A 16,008-nucleotide genomic window follows, 5' to 3' on the forward strand; every position below is an offset into this window, starting at 1 on the left:
GAAGGCAGGCAGGTGTCTGACATGCGTGACCGGTGGATATATGTGAAAAATACATTTTTCTAAAAACTTTCAATTTTTCTGTAAAAAGGGAATAGCTTGATTTGTGCATTTTTTTTTTTTTTTGTGGCTAATCAGTGTGTGCAACTTTTGCGTGCACAAATCACCCCTCCAGGGTCCAAGTGCTTTTTGGAACCTGCACCATAAAAGATCAGGAACAGTGTAAGAAAGAGGAAAATGAGATAATTCACTGAAGACCGAGGACTGAGATTCTTATTGCGCACATGATTTCTCATGGTCTCGGCGTGTGTTCTGTTCCATGTTTTTACTTCTTCATGGAAAACCGATGATTTCAGGTCGGACCTTTGGGTATCCTTTCATATCAGAGGAGGATGAAAGCGGAGCGGCGCGTAAAGAATTGGGTGGTTATTAATCCGCAGCCAATCCAACGGGAGGGCGTTCCATACGGCAGGATCCGTGAGAAGGCTGTTCAAAGGTAAAATCAAAGTTTAGTTAAATATTAAATCGGTTAAAAAAAAAGATCCAGAAATCAGGATTTTTTTTCCAATCATAGCGTATTAAAACTGGATGCCGCCTTTCTTTAAATTCTTTTTTACCTAAAAATCTGAGCCGCAGTGATGAAGAACATTTTGCCGCAAACTATCGGGACGCTGATTTCCCCGGGGATAGTATTATGTAATAGTTACATTTTTATTTGGTTATCAGAATGGCGTCACATTTGCAGTAATTACAGTTCGGCTCATAATTAATAGTAAATGGGTGAAAGTGTTTGAAACGAAGCTGCCCCGGCGCTAATATATGTCGTGTTACCTCGTTGCGTTTGTCTTCCGGTAAATAAGCACGTTCTGGCAGCTTTGAACCGCGGCCTCCTGAAGCGTGAGACGGCTAAGACGGCACGCCACGGTGCTTCGTCATTCAGGGCGGCGGCGCCGTGCCGTTGCCTGGCACGTCTGCCTCCCAGCGCTGCCCATTCGAGGTCAACCTGCCTGTGAACGGATGATTACAATCTAAATCCTGTGTGTGAATCCGTAGTGGAGACGCTTCGATGGCATCTGAAGCCCTCCTCGCTTTCCTTCAGCGCCGGACGATTAATGATCCGACTGCCTCCGTTCTCTTTACTTGACTCAACAAGAGACTTTTAAAATCGTATCCATTTTGTTTTCTTTCTGCCCAAACCGGCACCATTAAAATCTTGTTCTGCTTTTCATGTATAGGAATCCTCCTGAAAAAGGCGGGCGTCTTGGAATTAATAAATCATGACATTTTCACTTTCCTCAAGTTTTCTTTTAAGTTTTCGTGTATGCAAATGACCAATTTTTTTTCTGCGACAAATGATTTTTTTGCATAGCACACTCAGCTTGTTAAATAAGTGGGACAGCTGTAGAAGGTTGAATGTAGGTTGTTTTTTTTTTTCTACAATCTGAAGGAAACTAGTAAATATTCAGCATTGACCGCAGAGCTTTTTTCATTACTGACTGAGGTGACGCAGTACTTTAACCACGCTTCTCGGCGCCTCGTGTTTCTAGAGATTTCCTCAAACAGATTGTTTGACTAATTGGAATAGAAACAAAAGTATTACATATGCAAAAGTTGGATTTGCAGAAAAGTTCACCGGTTTGCAGAAGCGAAGAGTTAAAAAAAAAATCCCCAAATTATCTTCTCTTCTACTTTCAATCTCACTCCCTGGAACAGCAGTCACAGGAAATTTTTCTCCGATTCCCTTTCAGGTTTTCTGTTTTAACGGCGATAGCTTTTTAGCGGAGCATTGAGGCTACAGGGAGATAACGAAGACGGAGGACTTTTAAGTCTTGAGGGTCATCAGTCCAAAGCAGTGGAGAAGAAACGTGGTCATCGCGTTGGAATAGCTGGAGGAAAGGATCAGGGGTGGCGTGGGATAAAGGTATCAGGCAGAATAAAAGGAAAGGCGCGAGGGACGGACGGATGCGAGAGCAGGGATGTCTGGTCTCCAGACACCGGGGGAAACACCAGCAAGTTTGTGCGGCGCCGCTCGGTGCTCGGTGCTCGGAGCGGCCGTCCCGGCGAGGAAGGTTCTCTGTTCCATTCCCGAGCTCCTCCGAGCCCCTTGGAAGTGTTGTTGAGGAAGACCCTGGTTTGGCCGATGTTGTGTTGAACGTACGGCCGAAGGAGACGAACGTGAAGGTTTTCTCCTCCGGTGTGAGGAGTGGCAGAGAGTTCTGAAAACCCCAAGATGCCAAACTCTGGCCAAAACATGGTGCTCATCAGTATCAGCCTCCGTTCAGGCCCCAAACACAGCGGGACAAGGAGTGCAAAGAGAAAAATGTGCATCCCAAATAATAACAGCAACAGCAGCAGCAGCAGCGACGGCGGAGCCTCTTGAATGATGCAACGTTTCCTCAGCACGGTCTTCTCCATGGCCTGGGTGAAGGCCGGACCCAGAACGCTGCCAGATGCCAATATTTTTACTCTTGTATCAGCATTATGTATCGTAGCAACAAAAACATCTCAAGCAGTGCAAATGTGCTCCAGGATGTCTGAAATGCCCTCCAGCAGTTTAAGGAGAGCCTGGCCGGTTGTTGTCTTTGTGTGCCCACACACACACACACACACACACACACACACGTTCCGTTCACCCTCTGTTCTTTTTTCATTTGCAGGTCTTCCATTACTACGCGCCTGTTTTAGAGCTGGTCCAGCTGGTCAGCGTGTCGGAGCTGCCCGTCCTGCTGCTGTCCGCCGTCCACTTCGAGCTGTATCCTTTTGTGTTTGAGCTCTTCAAGCCTGGTCCCATTCACCGAGCTGGATGTTTTACCAACCGCTGCCGACACCGGGATAAATGCTCGTTATAGAGGTTATTTTTTTTAAACAAACGTTAGGTATCCCTTTTTTTTTTTTGCATCATTTCCTGGTTCTGGAAGGCTGTCACAGACACCAATGACTTGAGCAGACGGGCAACAGCAGGCGGTACGTTTACAAATTCAAGCAAAGAAAATGTTTATATTCGTGTCATTAAAAATCCTGTCACGCTCGAGACCTGTAGACCAGCTCATTTTAGAAATAAAAGTGAAAGTTTATCAGTAAAGCAAAAGTGACCAGTGGAGAGCAAACATGGGAGACACACATCATGCTAAAAATGAATTAAACTGTAAATATGTGTAATACAATAAGATTATTACCGTTGTTTAAGAACGACTAATGTCTGAGAGCGAATTTCAATATGTGAGGAAAAAGAATCAGTTCTGTTAATTGTAGTGTTTTTTTGAGGGAGTATATAATGCTATGTTTTGGGATGGGCTTCTGTTTGTCATGGAGTTTTAACACATTTTTCCATCCATCTGAAAGAGGCTTTATGGAAGAGCCGTTGCGTGCAGGATCTCCCACAAACATTCCCAGCAAATAAACCCTGCAAGAACCGTCCAATTCAAGAACCAATTTATTTTGCAAACTACGAGAAGTGTGTAAGCTGTGATCTCTGTTTAACACTGTAAATGAGCACTGAGCAGAGAGTGTGTGGGAAAATAATCATTTTCCAGTGTTAATATAGTTGGGGCATTGTGGGAAATCAGGGGGAAGTGCTCATTAGCATTTGTAGCATTTTTTTTTTGATGACCACAGCGACCCAAATAGATTTTAATAAAAATAATTAGAATATTTCAAGTAGCATGTTAATGTGAATTAATGCAAAAGCCCAGGTGACACTTGAATGAATTGATTTTTTTTTTTTTGTAACGAGTAATTTATGTGTGAAATGATAAATGCAGCATGCAGAACTATCATGTCTGTGGAAAAAAGGTTAAACCTTCACCGTCAACACACAGAGGCCTGTCCGGCAGGTCGGTGAAAGCCAAACTCCTGCTGGACCAGCTGAAGTCCCTGCGTGGAAAGGTACCGGCTCTAGAAGCTCCAGAATTTAAAATACAAGGCTCGAGTGTTTGTGAGGGAAACTCGTACGTTTGATTTTTTTGCACCTGTAGGTAGGAGCGCTGTTCAGCCTGTCCTGCACGGTCACCTCGGCCATCCAGCCCCCGGCCGGCCAGCTCAGCTCCCGCTGCTGGAGAGAGTCTGTCGCCAGGAGACCCAAGTCCTTACCAGGCCAGTTGGTGACGGCGGACGTCCGACGTTCTCCCGTACACGGCAGAATTTTGCGCGGTTGTGGGGCTTGTAGCTGGGGTCGGGGAAGAGGGAGGGAAAAGACACTGCAGGAAGGAAACGACAAAAGGAAATACTGTTTTTGTATGACGTAACTACTGGGCTCAGAAATGGAGACGCACTATACGTGACACACCCTGGAGCCCGCCAGGATTTACATGTGCGTTACATTCATTTGCAGACCTCACGCTGCGCCCGTTGTTGTGATAATTCAAACAGGCTGCAGCGCCGCACGTCCCCATCGTGAATATTCCCGCCCGTCTTTCTCCGCAGGGCCTGACGTGGAGGTCAAAGGCGAGAGCGCTCACTACTTCCTGTTGGTCCAGGGCTCCGACAACACCGGGCACGGAGCCTGCAGGGTCAGGATGCTGCACTCGGATAGCCAAATTAATGGAGCGGCTGCCATGGCGACGGTCTCCGGGTTGCTGAGAGAGAAAGAGCTGTCGTCGTCAGGTAAATCATTCTGTCACGAGCGCTAGTATCTCCGTATATCACCGTGAATGGAATCACTTTCATTTGCTACGTCTACATTTCTGGGCGGCGGCGAAAGTTAGAGAAATAGAGAGACGGTGAGCAGAAACAGACTAAAAAATGGAATTCTCTATTGTTTTAAAAAAAAGAAAATGTCCGTCCTGTTTTCTTGATATTTGCAGTTCTACAAAAGTCGAAAAAATATTTGGTAGTGAGACTTTATGAAAAAAAAAACGTTTTATTGTAAAAGTTATTGCATGTCTAGCTGGCTTGTGGTTTTAAACAAAAACCCCATATCAGCAGAATAAGGTGGCCCTTCCAAATCTATAGATTTTCTAAATATGAGGAGCTTGTTAGCTTCCTCCTTCCTCTCACCTTTAATACGCTGCCTGTCTTCGGCTGCCTTTCTGTTAAGCTTTTTTTGTTTAATAAAGACGCGGGGCACGGCAGGCCTTCTGGAAGGGCTTTCTCTCTCACACACCTCCTGAAGGGGTTGTTTTGACGGACGCTCACTCAGCCGGACACAACTTGCTGTGGTGCCTCGGACCGGAGATCCTCACATTTGCCCTTTTGGTTTTTTTAATTAAAAGCCCCGGCCCCCCAGCCCTACCCGGCCCTACCCACCCCCGCCGGTGTGTGTCCTTGTCTGCTCTCTCGGCTGGTATGATATGCAGGAGATCTGATGGCGTCCTCTCCCGCTGAGAGTTCCCGCTGTCATTTTATTCTACAACCTTCAGAAGACGACTTGGAAAGATTTTTAAATGCACAGTGTGGCTTTTCCAAGATGTGCCTGAAACAAGGCGGTATTGTTTTTTTACCTCCACAGCTGACGGCAGTGGCCTCGCTAATGTGTCAATGTCATTCAGCAAAAGGCATCATTAATGCAGGGAACTACAACCGTTTTCCATCAGCGGCTGCTAATCTATTGTTTTTTTGCTTTCTTGCGTTAAAATGAGACATTCAGGATTAGGTTTCACGTTCAGGGAACTTGCTGTGATTCAGTGCTGCCCGGCGGAGAACGGAGAATAATTAATAATAATTCTAAAAGTCAAAAGGAAAAAAACTAGAATTAAACGTGTGAAAACATGAGGTGCAATTGAACAAGTAGTGCAAATAAAGCATCCCTTGAAATCCAGTCTGCTGTTAACTTTTTATTTTCCCTTCATCTTCCACTCGTCTTCCAACCGGCAGGAGCTGCAGGCAACATCCTCCGCTCTCTGCCCCGTCTCCACGGAGACCACCTGCTGAAGAGAGAGCGGGAGTCGACCCGGGTCCAGACGCTGGTGCTCCGAGAATACGTCCGTGAGTACGAGGTGCCGGCCCGGCTTGGCCCGGCTTGGCCCGGCTTGGCCCCGCTGGGACCTCCTTGGCCCTCCTTGGCCCTCCTTGGCCCTCCTTGGCCCTCCTTGGCCCCCGCTCGGACCCGATACTCCTCCATCCGACGCGAGCGGAGCTCATTCGCACGGCTTTTACGCAAATAGACGCCTCCGGCACTTCCTTTCGGAAGCTATTTTGGTCTGGCAAGTACTGCCTTTTCATTTCTCTTTGTACATCTTCTAACCATTTGCAGCGCAGGTAAGGTCTCGTCACAGTGGATTTTTCGCCTTGTGTTTTGTAAGGTCACAGAAACCCCGACTTTTGAGTCACTCTTTCGTGCAGCTCATCTTTAGAAACGCTGCTCTCAGGCACTTGATGGAGGTAATGTCACGGCGACCGCCGGATCCTGAGTGTTGGTGGCGGAGCCGGGCCGACCCAGGCCACGGATGTCACGCCATTCTCTTCACACGCGAGAGAAGGAGCGCAATTCTGAGAGAGTGACAGAAGTGTGGATGCACATTTGGGAGGAATAGTCGGTCGGCCTGATCTTTTACGAATAGAGGGCGCTCAGTGGTGCGTTTTTAAAATGTTATTCCTTGTTGCATGGGAATTAAAAGGCGTAGAGAGAAACACAAAGTAATAGCTACTAGATTGTCTGGCTCACATCCGCATCTCCGTGGAACTGTAATAGTAATCATGGTAGTTAACAGTTGCCTCGCGAATGTGCGCTTCCTCGGAGCCACAGCGCCGAAAGGGAAGCGATACACGGAATGGCTTTTCTTGATCGGGTCGCAAACCAACAGTGACGTCAGAACGCTGGAAAAGGATGCAACTTAAGCGAGGTCTTGGTTAACGCACGTTCAGATGTACACGTGCGCTGATGGAGTGACCGTGACATACAGTACCTTGAGCACACTGGCTTCTGTCAGTCTAAGGCTGTTATCCCTTTGCACAATGAGGGAAATTACCTTTTTATTATAGCAAGGGCAGAAAACAAATGGATTTGGAGATATTAAGAAAGATTTTCATGTTCATTTATTCCCGTCTAATCCCCGTAAGGTGCTGCATGTCAGAGTTTTGTTCAGCCCGCATGCATGCATGCGTGTTTTTGTGGACGCCTGCGCTAAAAGTTTCCTCCTCCCATCACCGTCACAGACCGAGCTGCATGTTCAAATCCCTTGTTTTATGCAAAGATGAATAGTGCACAGAGAAAACGTCATTTAATTTCTGCAAGAAACAATTGTGTATCCATCTGGTTGTCACTCGGAGTTTGAGCGGAAAAGCTTCGCGGTCTCGACCGACTTCACTGAAAGTAGACTTGCTGAATCTGCTGAAACATGAATAAACCAAGTGACGGTGGCTGTTGGCATGAATTCATAAAATCTGCCGTTATAAATGCAAGACTGGGCAGAGCGGCGACGGGCCCGCACTTCCCGGACCGTCGTCGGTCTGAAGATCCCTCTGGCTTTGAGCGTCGGCTAGCGCTTAAAACGTCGGCGTGGTAATATGCTTGTACGAGAGACGCACGGCTGGCCTCGGGCCGCCGCGGAGAGCGAGGCACCAGTAGAGCTGTCAAGCCATATTAAAGAAAATAGTACCAAAGTCTTTTAACTTCCACAAAACCAATAACGCTAATCTTTGAAAGGGACCTTCTCACGCTGGAGTTGGGAATTACAGAAGTGTATTTTGATTCGGCATTAAATTGGAAAAATGTATGTCTTTATTAACTCTAAAGGCAAAAGCTTTTTTTCTTCTCATTTTAACTTTTTTACTTCAAGGAAGAGACAGGATTGTTTCCGCAGTGTTGAAATGGGAAACTTATATTTTGACCTTTGTGGTCATTAAAAAAAGGCATAAAAGCATAATATCTTCTTTTTTTTTGTCTTTTTCGGCGGAGAATCAGCCATTCATCAGGCCTGCCGCGCATAATTACCGACTTTTTCCGCCGGTTGTCAAATCTACCCGCCGCCCGTGTCTGTCGGCAGGGCAGGCGCGAGTCTCCGCCTGGACTCCCGGACCCGTCAACGGCTTGAAGGCGGTGCTGGGTCTGGCCCGGGTCCAGTATCTGAGGAGGACGGGGGCCTCTTTGGACCACGGCTGGCGTCTGCCGGCCGGCCGGGAGGGCAAAGCCGTCGCGAGCGCAGCAACCCTTTGGTCTGTGAGCCGAACCCGTCGGGCGGATAAAGAGTCCCGCTCGCGCAGAATTAAAAACCACGTTTGACAAAGTCATCGTGATTTTGCTCGGAACGCGGGATTCATCGATTTGGCCCCGATGAATTATGAATGGAAGGAAAGGGCTGAGGTCTGGCATGACAATGGAGAGCCGCTTCTTTTCCACCGGTGTCCAAATGTGCAGTGGCTTTTGCCTCCAAAGGAGACGACGCAGGTGTGACACACTTGGAAAGTACCAGATAAAACAAGTCTGGGCCTGCAGGCTCCGGCTAAATGCCAACAGGGTGGTCGATGTTTTTTTCTTTTTCAAAAAAATCGGCCTCGGGGTTTGCAGACCTGCATCACATGCGCTTTCCGGTATCGTCAATGTTGGGATGTTATTTGTCAATTATATTTTGGAGACCGCACAATATTTCCCATTGAATACTTATCTGTGCCGCTCGATGAAGTCATTGTGGTTTGGGGAGAACAAACGCAAACAAAGCTGCACTCCTCCAAAACAATTTTCATCGCGGTCTGTCCTTTTGCCTTTTTGCATTTTTCTTGCTCGATAGGATTTATAATTGTTTTGCTGCCCCGCACAAACAAACCTTGCGCTTCCAACTGGGTCCGCGGCCCGCCGCCGAAAACCCGATCCGGTGAAAACATAAGGCCGCGCAATTTTAAGGAGGTTGGCGTCAGGTTAATGTTTTCCATCGTCCCCGCCTGACGTGTCATTTGCAGTCGGCGACCGTTCACCCTCGCCACTGAGGGAATATTGAAATAGAATTTTCTCAAAAAGCTAATAAGATGATAATTATAATAATGAATATATTTACAAGGTCATATTTACAAGGTGAATCACTCTGAAATGGATTTGCGGGACGTTGAAGTCCCCTCGCCATGCAGGGAACAGGCAGGAATGAATATCCTGTTCTATCTCATTTGGAAGAACAAGTTTCTCGGCGCCATACCAATAACTACCGTTGGACAAACCTCCCTGTCCCGGTGAAGGTGTCTAACTTTGGGTCGGTGGTTGCCGTGGAAACGCCAACCGGCTGAAATGTCATCTTCTTTTTATTTGGGGCACCGGTCCGGAGGAAGAGCGGTCGGTGGCGACAGAAAAGAGCTCACTGTTTGCAAATCAACAGGCTCCACAAGATGGGAAATAATAGGACATTAATGTTGCGGGCGAGTCGAAGGCCAAAGCACAAAACCAACAGAGGACGTTTGGTTCCTGGCAGGAGGCTTCGTGTTCAGCATCAGTTAATTTTGAAGGAGTTCTCAAGTGTTACCATATTGTTGTTAAGTTGCAAGTGATAGACGGGGACCGATCCGTTTCCCCTGAAGTGAAACCTTCTTTGTTCTTTTCCAAGCTTTCCAGAACATCTCTGATCAGCAGTCGGTCTGGCCGGAGAGGAGCGTCCTCCACAACCTGGAGAGCCTCCAGAAGAGACGGCAGAAGACGAGGTGACCCGGGTTTCTCGCCGTCTTATTGCGGACCGGGTTCGGCCAGTAACTCTCCTGTGGTGTCCCAGACTCCGGCTGCTGGGTCCGGGTTGCAGCGACAGCCTGCTGGGTCCCAGAGACGGTCAGAGGGGCTCCTGCGCCGCACTGGATGCCAAGGAACTCCTGAAGCACTTCACGCCCGACGGCAGGCCGACCGGGGACTTACAACCGCTGGCTGTCAACCGGGGGTAGGCTCAGCCATCTTTGAACCTTCCTCCATGTCGGACGTGATGAAGTAAGACAGCCATAGGATGACTTCTGAGGCTCCGACTGCGCCGTCGGTGCAACGACAGCATTAAAGCATTTTTTCTAACTGACTCAAGACTCTCCCCTGAAGGGAATATTCTCAACACGCTTTAGAACTTCAGAATAGCAAAACCCGTGTCGGGTATTTCTGTCCGACGGTTGACCTTGCTAGCGTGGAGTCCATGAATCCAGCGGGGGTCGGGTAGGCGGAAGCGAGGTGTGGTTACTTCCTGTGAAACAGCTCGCTCCAGGCCGGACGGCAGCGTGAGGATGTGGATGTGATGATAGCGAGCTCAAACTCACCGGTTTATTTCCTGTCCGTTAACCGCGGCAGCTCCGACGCTACAGGCCAGGTTACTCTGAGCTCCTCGCTTGCCATCGTATCGTCGGTCGTCCTTTAATTACAATCAATGCTCGGTGCTCGCGTGTGACTATTTTTGAGGTATAAAACCTCTTGAATTATAATTTATTTGTATTGTACAAGTCTGGTGAATGAGCGCCGTCTCCACTTTACCGACAGCACAGTTTGCTAATATTCCGCCTTTGGATTTCACGCTGTGGTTGATATTTGGAGAGCACCTGTAACGTTTTTGATTGCCGAAGGTTTCCAAATTTTCCAAGATTAGATGTGGTAAAAATGATGTTCTTCCTCTCAGGTTTGTTTCCTGGACGTCTCTGAACGGAGGCTCAATAAGCTCATAATCGGCATGTAATTAGCACCATTAGCGAGCTTAGTACAGGCATTAATTCCTTTCTGACGCAGAACTATTTGAATCCATGATTATTACTTTTTGATTAATATGCAAACACTTGCATTTTCTTTCATTAAAGGATTCCTTTCTCGCCCCGTCTGCCTCCCTCCCTCTGTCGTTTGTCTTCCCTTCCAGCGATAATATGTTCCAGTTGTCCCCGGACCTTTCTCCAGGGAGGCTCAGTCGGATGCCCTTCAGCAAGGCCTCGGCCTCCCACTACCACGGCATAGAGTAAAACACACACACACACACACACACACTCCAGAGTGGCAATCAAAACAACTTCAGCAATACTGTGCAGGTTGTAGGTTTAAATTGAGTATAACCTTGACTTATGAGTGCATCAACGGCCAAGAAACAAGACTTTGCTCAGTTCATTTTTACTAACTTTTTTTAAAAACTAGATTCAATTTTACTATGCTTTTTCAATCGTCATTCTAATAATAGTGTTGTTTTTTTATTTATTCATTTGTCATTTTTTGGCGTTACGGTACCAGCCGAGATCTTAGTGACAAGCGAGCGGGTTGAGGGTTTGACGCCGGCGTGTCAAAACATTATTGTGTGTGGCGCCGCTGTAGGAAGCCAGGAGAAAGTCTTGGAAAAACACCAGCCAGGTGTGTGTGCGGTGGTCTTGTCCAGGAAGAGACGGACGGGTTGTTATCGGTGACAAACGGCATACATCAAGTTGAGCGACAGCTTCCGTTTAGCAGCACAGTAAGTGTGCAGCCAGTGAGTTGGATAGAAGTGATAAAGCACCAAATGACTGAACTTCCCCAACCTCTGGTCCAAAACTGCTTCCCTTGAAGATGTTTCAGCCCTCGTCCAGAGGCTTCCTCAGCTCCAGTGACCCGCGGGGAGTTTAACAGGGTTTTGGGGGACAAAATGGAAGAGTTGATGGGCGGAAAGTAGCTTGAAAAACGTGTTCCCCCGACCTCCTCCGCAGGACACTTTGAATTCGGATAGGTTTTTTGCGATTGGAGTTCCGAGCTCGTTCAGGGAACCACTTAAGCTTGTAGGTCAAGGTATCCGCTAGCTGGACAAATCACATTACAATTGCATTGAGTCTTTTTCTGGCGTGTTTCGCGGTTTAAGTTTTCCTTTGTGTGTTTTCCCTCCAGGTTCTGCCTGGACGAGCGGCGCTCGCTGGACCGGGACCAGGCCTTCGCCCGGCTCCAGTCCCGTCTGATTCGCTTCGAGACCCACACGACCTGCTCCAAGGAGCCCGGCGCGCTGGCCTTCGCCCTGAGCCCCGCGCCCTCTCCCGCCGTCGTGTCGGAGCCGGGGAGCGTACCCGACGGAGAGACTCTGCAGAACGCCGACGTCGCTCGACTCAAGCGCCGCCGCCGGGACACGGACGCATCCGGAGGTTTTCCTCAAAAGAGGTTCGGCGGCGCCGGATTCCCTCGTAGCACAAACAACTTTTTTCTTGATTGATTTGTTGACAGTCTTTGCAAAGGGGGCTCCTCGCAGCCGCCGCTGCGCTCGGCGGTTCTCACGAGGCTCGGCCTCGTCATCTGTTTTGTCTGAACGTCGCAGGCTGGCCAAGTCGGAGAGCAGCGACTCCCTGTGCTCTCAGAGCAGCGGCAGCAGCGGCGGGACGCATCCGGCCGTCAGGTCTCTGAGGCAGCAGCCGGCCCGGTCCAGATCTTCCTCGTCCTCTGTCGCAAGGACGTCTTCAGGTAAAACTAAAGCAAAGCGCTGGGAGAGACTGTCGATCCGGGTTTAAAGCCGGGTTGTGCCGTAAGAACTTGACTTACCAGTTTAACGGACTCGTAACTTAAACGGAAACGCTATTAATACATTGCGGCCCTCGGTTTTGTTCCATCTTCTTAAATAAGAAAACCATACTTTATAAATCACTAATAATGTATAGAAAAAGAAATAAATGGATATTTATGGGTTTGCATTGATGGGACAAAGATGCGGGCGGCAGCGAAGGAGGGGGAGCTTCTCATTGGTGCTCCTTCACTTCACTTCCTGGCTTCCACCTTCGATGCTACAATGTGCTGCTAAATGTAACGTGCACGCTTTGCAAAATATTATCTGCGGAGTGAAGCCGCTCCTCCTCTCCTCAAAAACCTGTCCAATTCAAATCATCCCCCGCTGGCTTTGAGTGACTCTTCCGACGCCTCGACCCTCGACCTTCCCGCCGTCCGCTGAACCAAATCCCCGTAAACGTCTTCGGCCTTCTCACGGTCGACGCTCTCGCTGTCGGTATCTCACCGACCAGAGCTTCTCCGTCTCCTCACGGGCGAGTCCACCACACACACTCGTCGCTGGTGTGTTGCCGTGGTTTTCTCAGGGCTGCCCTGCGGCGAGTCCAACTGTTTTTAAACGGCGTTGTCGGGAAGCATCAGGAAGCAAAACATCCGGCGTGGAATCCGCCTGCGTTAACGTGTCCATCCGCAAGATCAGATTCTAGTGAACAACCACAATCGTGTCGACGTGGCTCCTAAAGTTCCAGATCTTGATTTTGGGCTTTGCTGTAAATGCGATGGCCTCGCCCGACTCTGCACCGGTTAGAGAGTGAGAATCAACGGAGCGAGACAGGATCGGTGAAGAACTTTGTGGTCGACGTGAAGAGCCTTGAGAGTTTTAAGTGATCTTTCTTCTGGACGGCCACACATTTGTGTTCATTAGCTTTTGTCTCTCCTCCCGTCCACGGTTACGTCTCCAGGTTCGGTAAGTCACTCGTCCGCCGACAAAACCACATCCGGCGAGCAGACGACGGATCCGACGGATCCGACGGATCCGACGGATCGGACTCCGTCCGAGGAAAAGCCCCTCAAGGAGTCGCGCTCGCAGAAACACAACAGGGTGAGTTTGCCGCTCGTTACGTTTGGTCGCACATCGAACTCAGGAGCTTTTTCATGCCTGACGGAAAATAAACAAGAAAAAAACCTGCCCGTATAAGTCCTCGGAGCGCAGACGGCCCCTTCTGCCCCGACTCAGAGTGTTTTCCTGCACGACATTAAGAAAGGAGTTAAATGAGTCACGGCGAGCAAGAAGTGCAGCCTGCGAGTGATTTGTGTTGACAAGCAGCCGGCTCAGGCATTTTGTTGTTGGAAAGCAATCGCTGAGACATTAACACCGCTTTAATATGTACCTATGAATAATGCGCGTACATTCATTTTCACCACAAACATCCAGCAAGACTGGCGCGATGCACGCACGCACGCACGCACGCACGCACGCACGCAAGGCCCGCCTGACGAATGAGAACGGAGCGGTCGCTCCAGAAAAGGATAAGTGATTTATGCTTTGCATGTTATCACTGCAAATGTGTGGGCTTCATCATGATGCCAAGGCAGGAGCACTTTACCAGCTACGCAATTATCATATCACCTGCTGTTTGCCGCTGACACACACACACACACACTCAGCATTGCATGTGCACACAAAGACATCCATGGCGGCATACTTGATTACACCCCCTTGTATTACCTGCAGACCCTTCCCTCTGTCCTACGTACAGCTCGCAGTTTGCTTCCGACCTTGACTCGTTCCGATTGGTGATTATTATGCAAACAAGCTTATCATCCAAACACAAGTATAGCAAAGAACAGTTGGCGCTATTCAGAAGTAATGATAGCAGTTTATTCAGGGCTGAGATTAAAAGCAGCCTTTCTGCTCCTCATGAGACTGAATGGCACCAATGATTCCTCACAATAATTCATGGTGCCTCAGAAGCGTCGCGGTGACAAGATTAAAAGCGGATCTATTTATTTCAGGGATTTTTTTTCTTTTTCCCGTCAACTCTTCCGGCATAGGAGTTGGTGTTTGTACCGCGAGCCCGTACCGTGGATGTAAAGGCATTTCCGCTAAAAGTCGAGGCATTTTGACATTGCTTTCCTTTAAAAAAAAAAAAAAAAAAAAAAAGAAATGAAAAAAAAAAGGCCGGCGTGCTAAAATTAGAGCCTCTGAAGCGGGCGCCGGCGTTCGGCGGGGAGGGAATAAACAGGAGCAGATTTTAATAGTTCAGTCTTTCGCTAATAGAAAAATGTGTGTTTCTGTCTTGCGTGTCCTCAGATGCTGCAGGAGGTGGTCGCTAAAACACTGAGGCACCACGGGATCCACGCCGAGCACCAGCGCTTTGAGGCCTGCAGCAGAAGACTATTTGATATCTCAAAATTCTATCTCAAGGTTAGTCTTTTTGCTGGCCGCAGACAGCGAGCCCGTCTCCTCTCACAGTAAAACTCTATCCGCCGGTTGCGGTTTCGTATGTAGTTTGGTTCTCTTGCCGCGTGTCCGACGTCTTTGGCCCCAGACAGCGACCCCGTCCTTCTTTACCGCTTTTTAAAAAAAAAATTCTCTGGACCCTCGATAAGAGCGTCCGTCCGAGTGATCCGCCTCCCGCTGCTTCCGCGCAGGATCTCAAGACGTCCCGAGGTTTGCAGGACGAGATGAAGAAGGCGGCGGGGAGCAACGCCAAGCAGGTGAAGCCTTTTACTTTTAAACGCAGACGTGAACGCTTCGCCCGCTCCTTTTAACACGCGTCCTGTTATTGTAGGTCATTGACTGGGTGCTGGAAAAGGCCTCGCAGACGTGAAGACCCGCAGATCAGAAAATGCCAGATCTTTGCGGCCGAAAAAGGCATCTCGGCATTTAAGATGGCCTCGGAGGCTTTCTGAAAATCGGAGAAATTAAGGCGGTTGATGCAAGTCACTTTTTTTTGAAGCATCTATTATATTCTGGCGAACTACCTGACAGGCTGGCACAACAGCTTCCCTCTGGGTGAGATTTCACGCCGCAGCCCTCAAAGAGTTAAACTTTGCATGATGCCAATTGGATGAATGTTGTCAAAGAAAATCAAAGGCCATTTTCTATCCTTTCTCTCTGTTTTCTGACACTTTCTGAATGTAAATATTTCATTTAATGCAATAAAGTGCGTTTGATTTGATTTTGAGCGCTATAAAGCATCTTGCTGTGTCAAAGCAACGGTGTTTGCAAAAAAAATGTGTGTGTGTGTGTGTGTGCGTGTATGTGTGTGTGTGTGTGTGTGTGTGTGTGTGTGTGTGTGTGTGCGTGTGTGTGCGTGTGTGTGCGTGTGTGTGTGTGTGTGTGTGTGTGTGTGTGTGTGTGTGTGTGTGTGTGTGTGTCTGTTACATTATTATGACAGCTCTCAGCTGAGCCGCAACGGTGGCAGTTTTTCAGGTGAATTCAAAGCCGGCAGCTGCGTGACACATTTTGCAGACGAACGCTGACGATCTGCTTTGAACGTTTGTGTCAGTTTGTTCGTGGAACTGAGATTGGTCTGTCGCGGCTCCGCGGGGCGCTCTGGGCGCTCTGGGCGCTCTGGGCGCACCGGGTGGACTTTAAAACACTCATGGAGACAAAAACACAAAACCAAGACCCCCAAATGTGTGAATGAAGCGGTGAACGGCAACATGACGTGTGAACGCGTGTGCGCCTCGGC

At 48.6% G+C, this 16,008-nt stretch overlaps 1 protein-coding gene across 1 annotated transcript in view; it reads left to right on the forward strand.

Annotated features, from left to right (window-relative positions):
• mtbp (MDM2 binding protein) overlaps window positions 1-15,489 on the forward strand; it is a 28,863-nt gene extending 13,374 nt beyond the window's left edge. The window contains exons 9-22 of the mRNA XM_086155979.1: window positions 2,655-2,749; window positions 3,816-3,882; window positions 3,972-4,089; window positions 4,420-4,599; window positions 5,809-5,919; window positions 9,462-9,555; window positions 9,624-9,782; window positions 10,728-10,823; window positions 11,711-11,974; window positions 12,129-12,271; window positions 13,270-13,409; window positions 14,622-14,735; window positions 14,963-15,028; window positions 15,103-15,489. Coding sequence (XP_086012105.1) covers window positions 2,655-2,749; window positions 3,816-3,882; window positions 3,972-4,089; window positions 4,420-4,599; window positions 5,809-5,919; window positions 9,462-9,555; window positions 9,624-9,782; window positions 10,728-10,823; window positions 11,711-11,974; window positions 12,129-12,271; window positions 13,270-13,409; window positions 14,622-14,735; window positions 14,963-15,028; window positions 15,103-15,141 — 1,686 coding nt within the window. The 3' untranslated portion in view covers window positions 15,142-15,489. The remainder of the gene's footprint in view (window positions 1-2,654; window positions 2,750-3,815; window positions 3,883-3,971; window positions 4,090-4,419; window positions 4,600-5,808; window positions 5,920-9,461; window positions 9,556-9,623; window positions 9,783-10,727; window positions 10,824-11,710; window positions 11,975-12,128; window positions 12,272-13,269; window positions 13,410-14,621; window positions 14,736-14,962; window positions 15,029-15,102) is intronic.
• Window positions 15,490-16,008: the final 519 nt, after the last annotated feature.

This window comes from Fistularia commersonii, chromosome 11 (genome assembly GCF_037954325.1).
Source record: "Fistularia commersonii isolate RoL2024-O1a breed Wild chromosome 11, RoL_Fcom_v1.0, whole genome shotgun sequence".
In the NCBI taxonomy this organism is placed as follows: domain Eukaryota; kingdom Metazoa; phylum Chordata; class Actinopteri; order Syngnathiformes; family Fistulariidae; genus Fistularia; species Fistularia commersonii.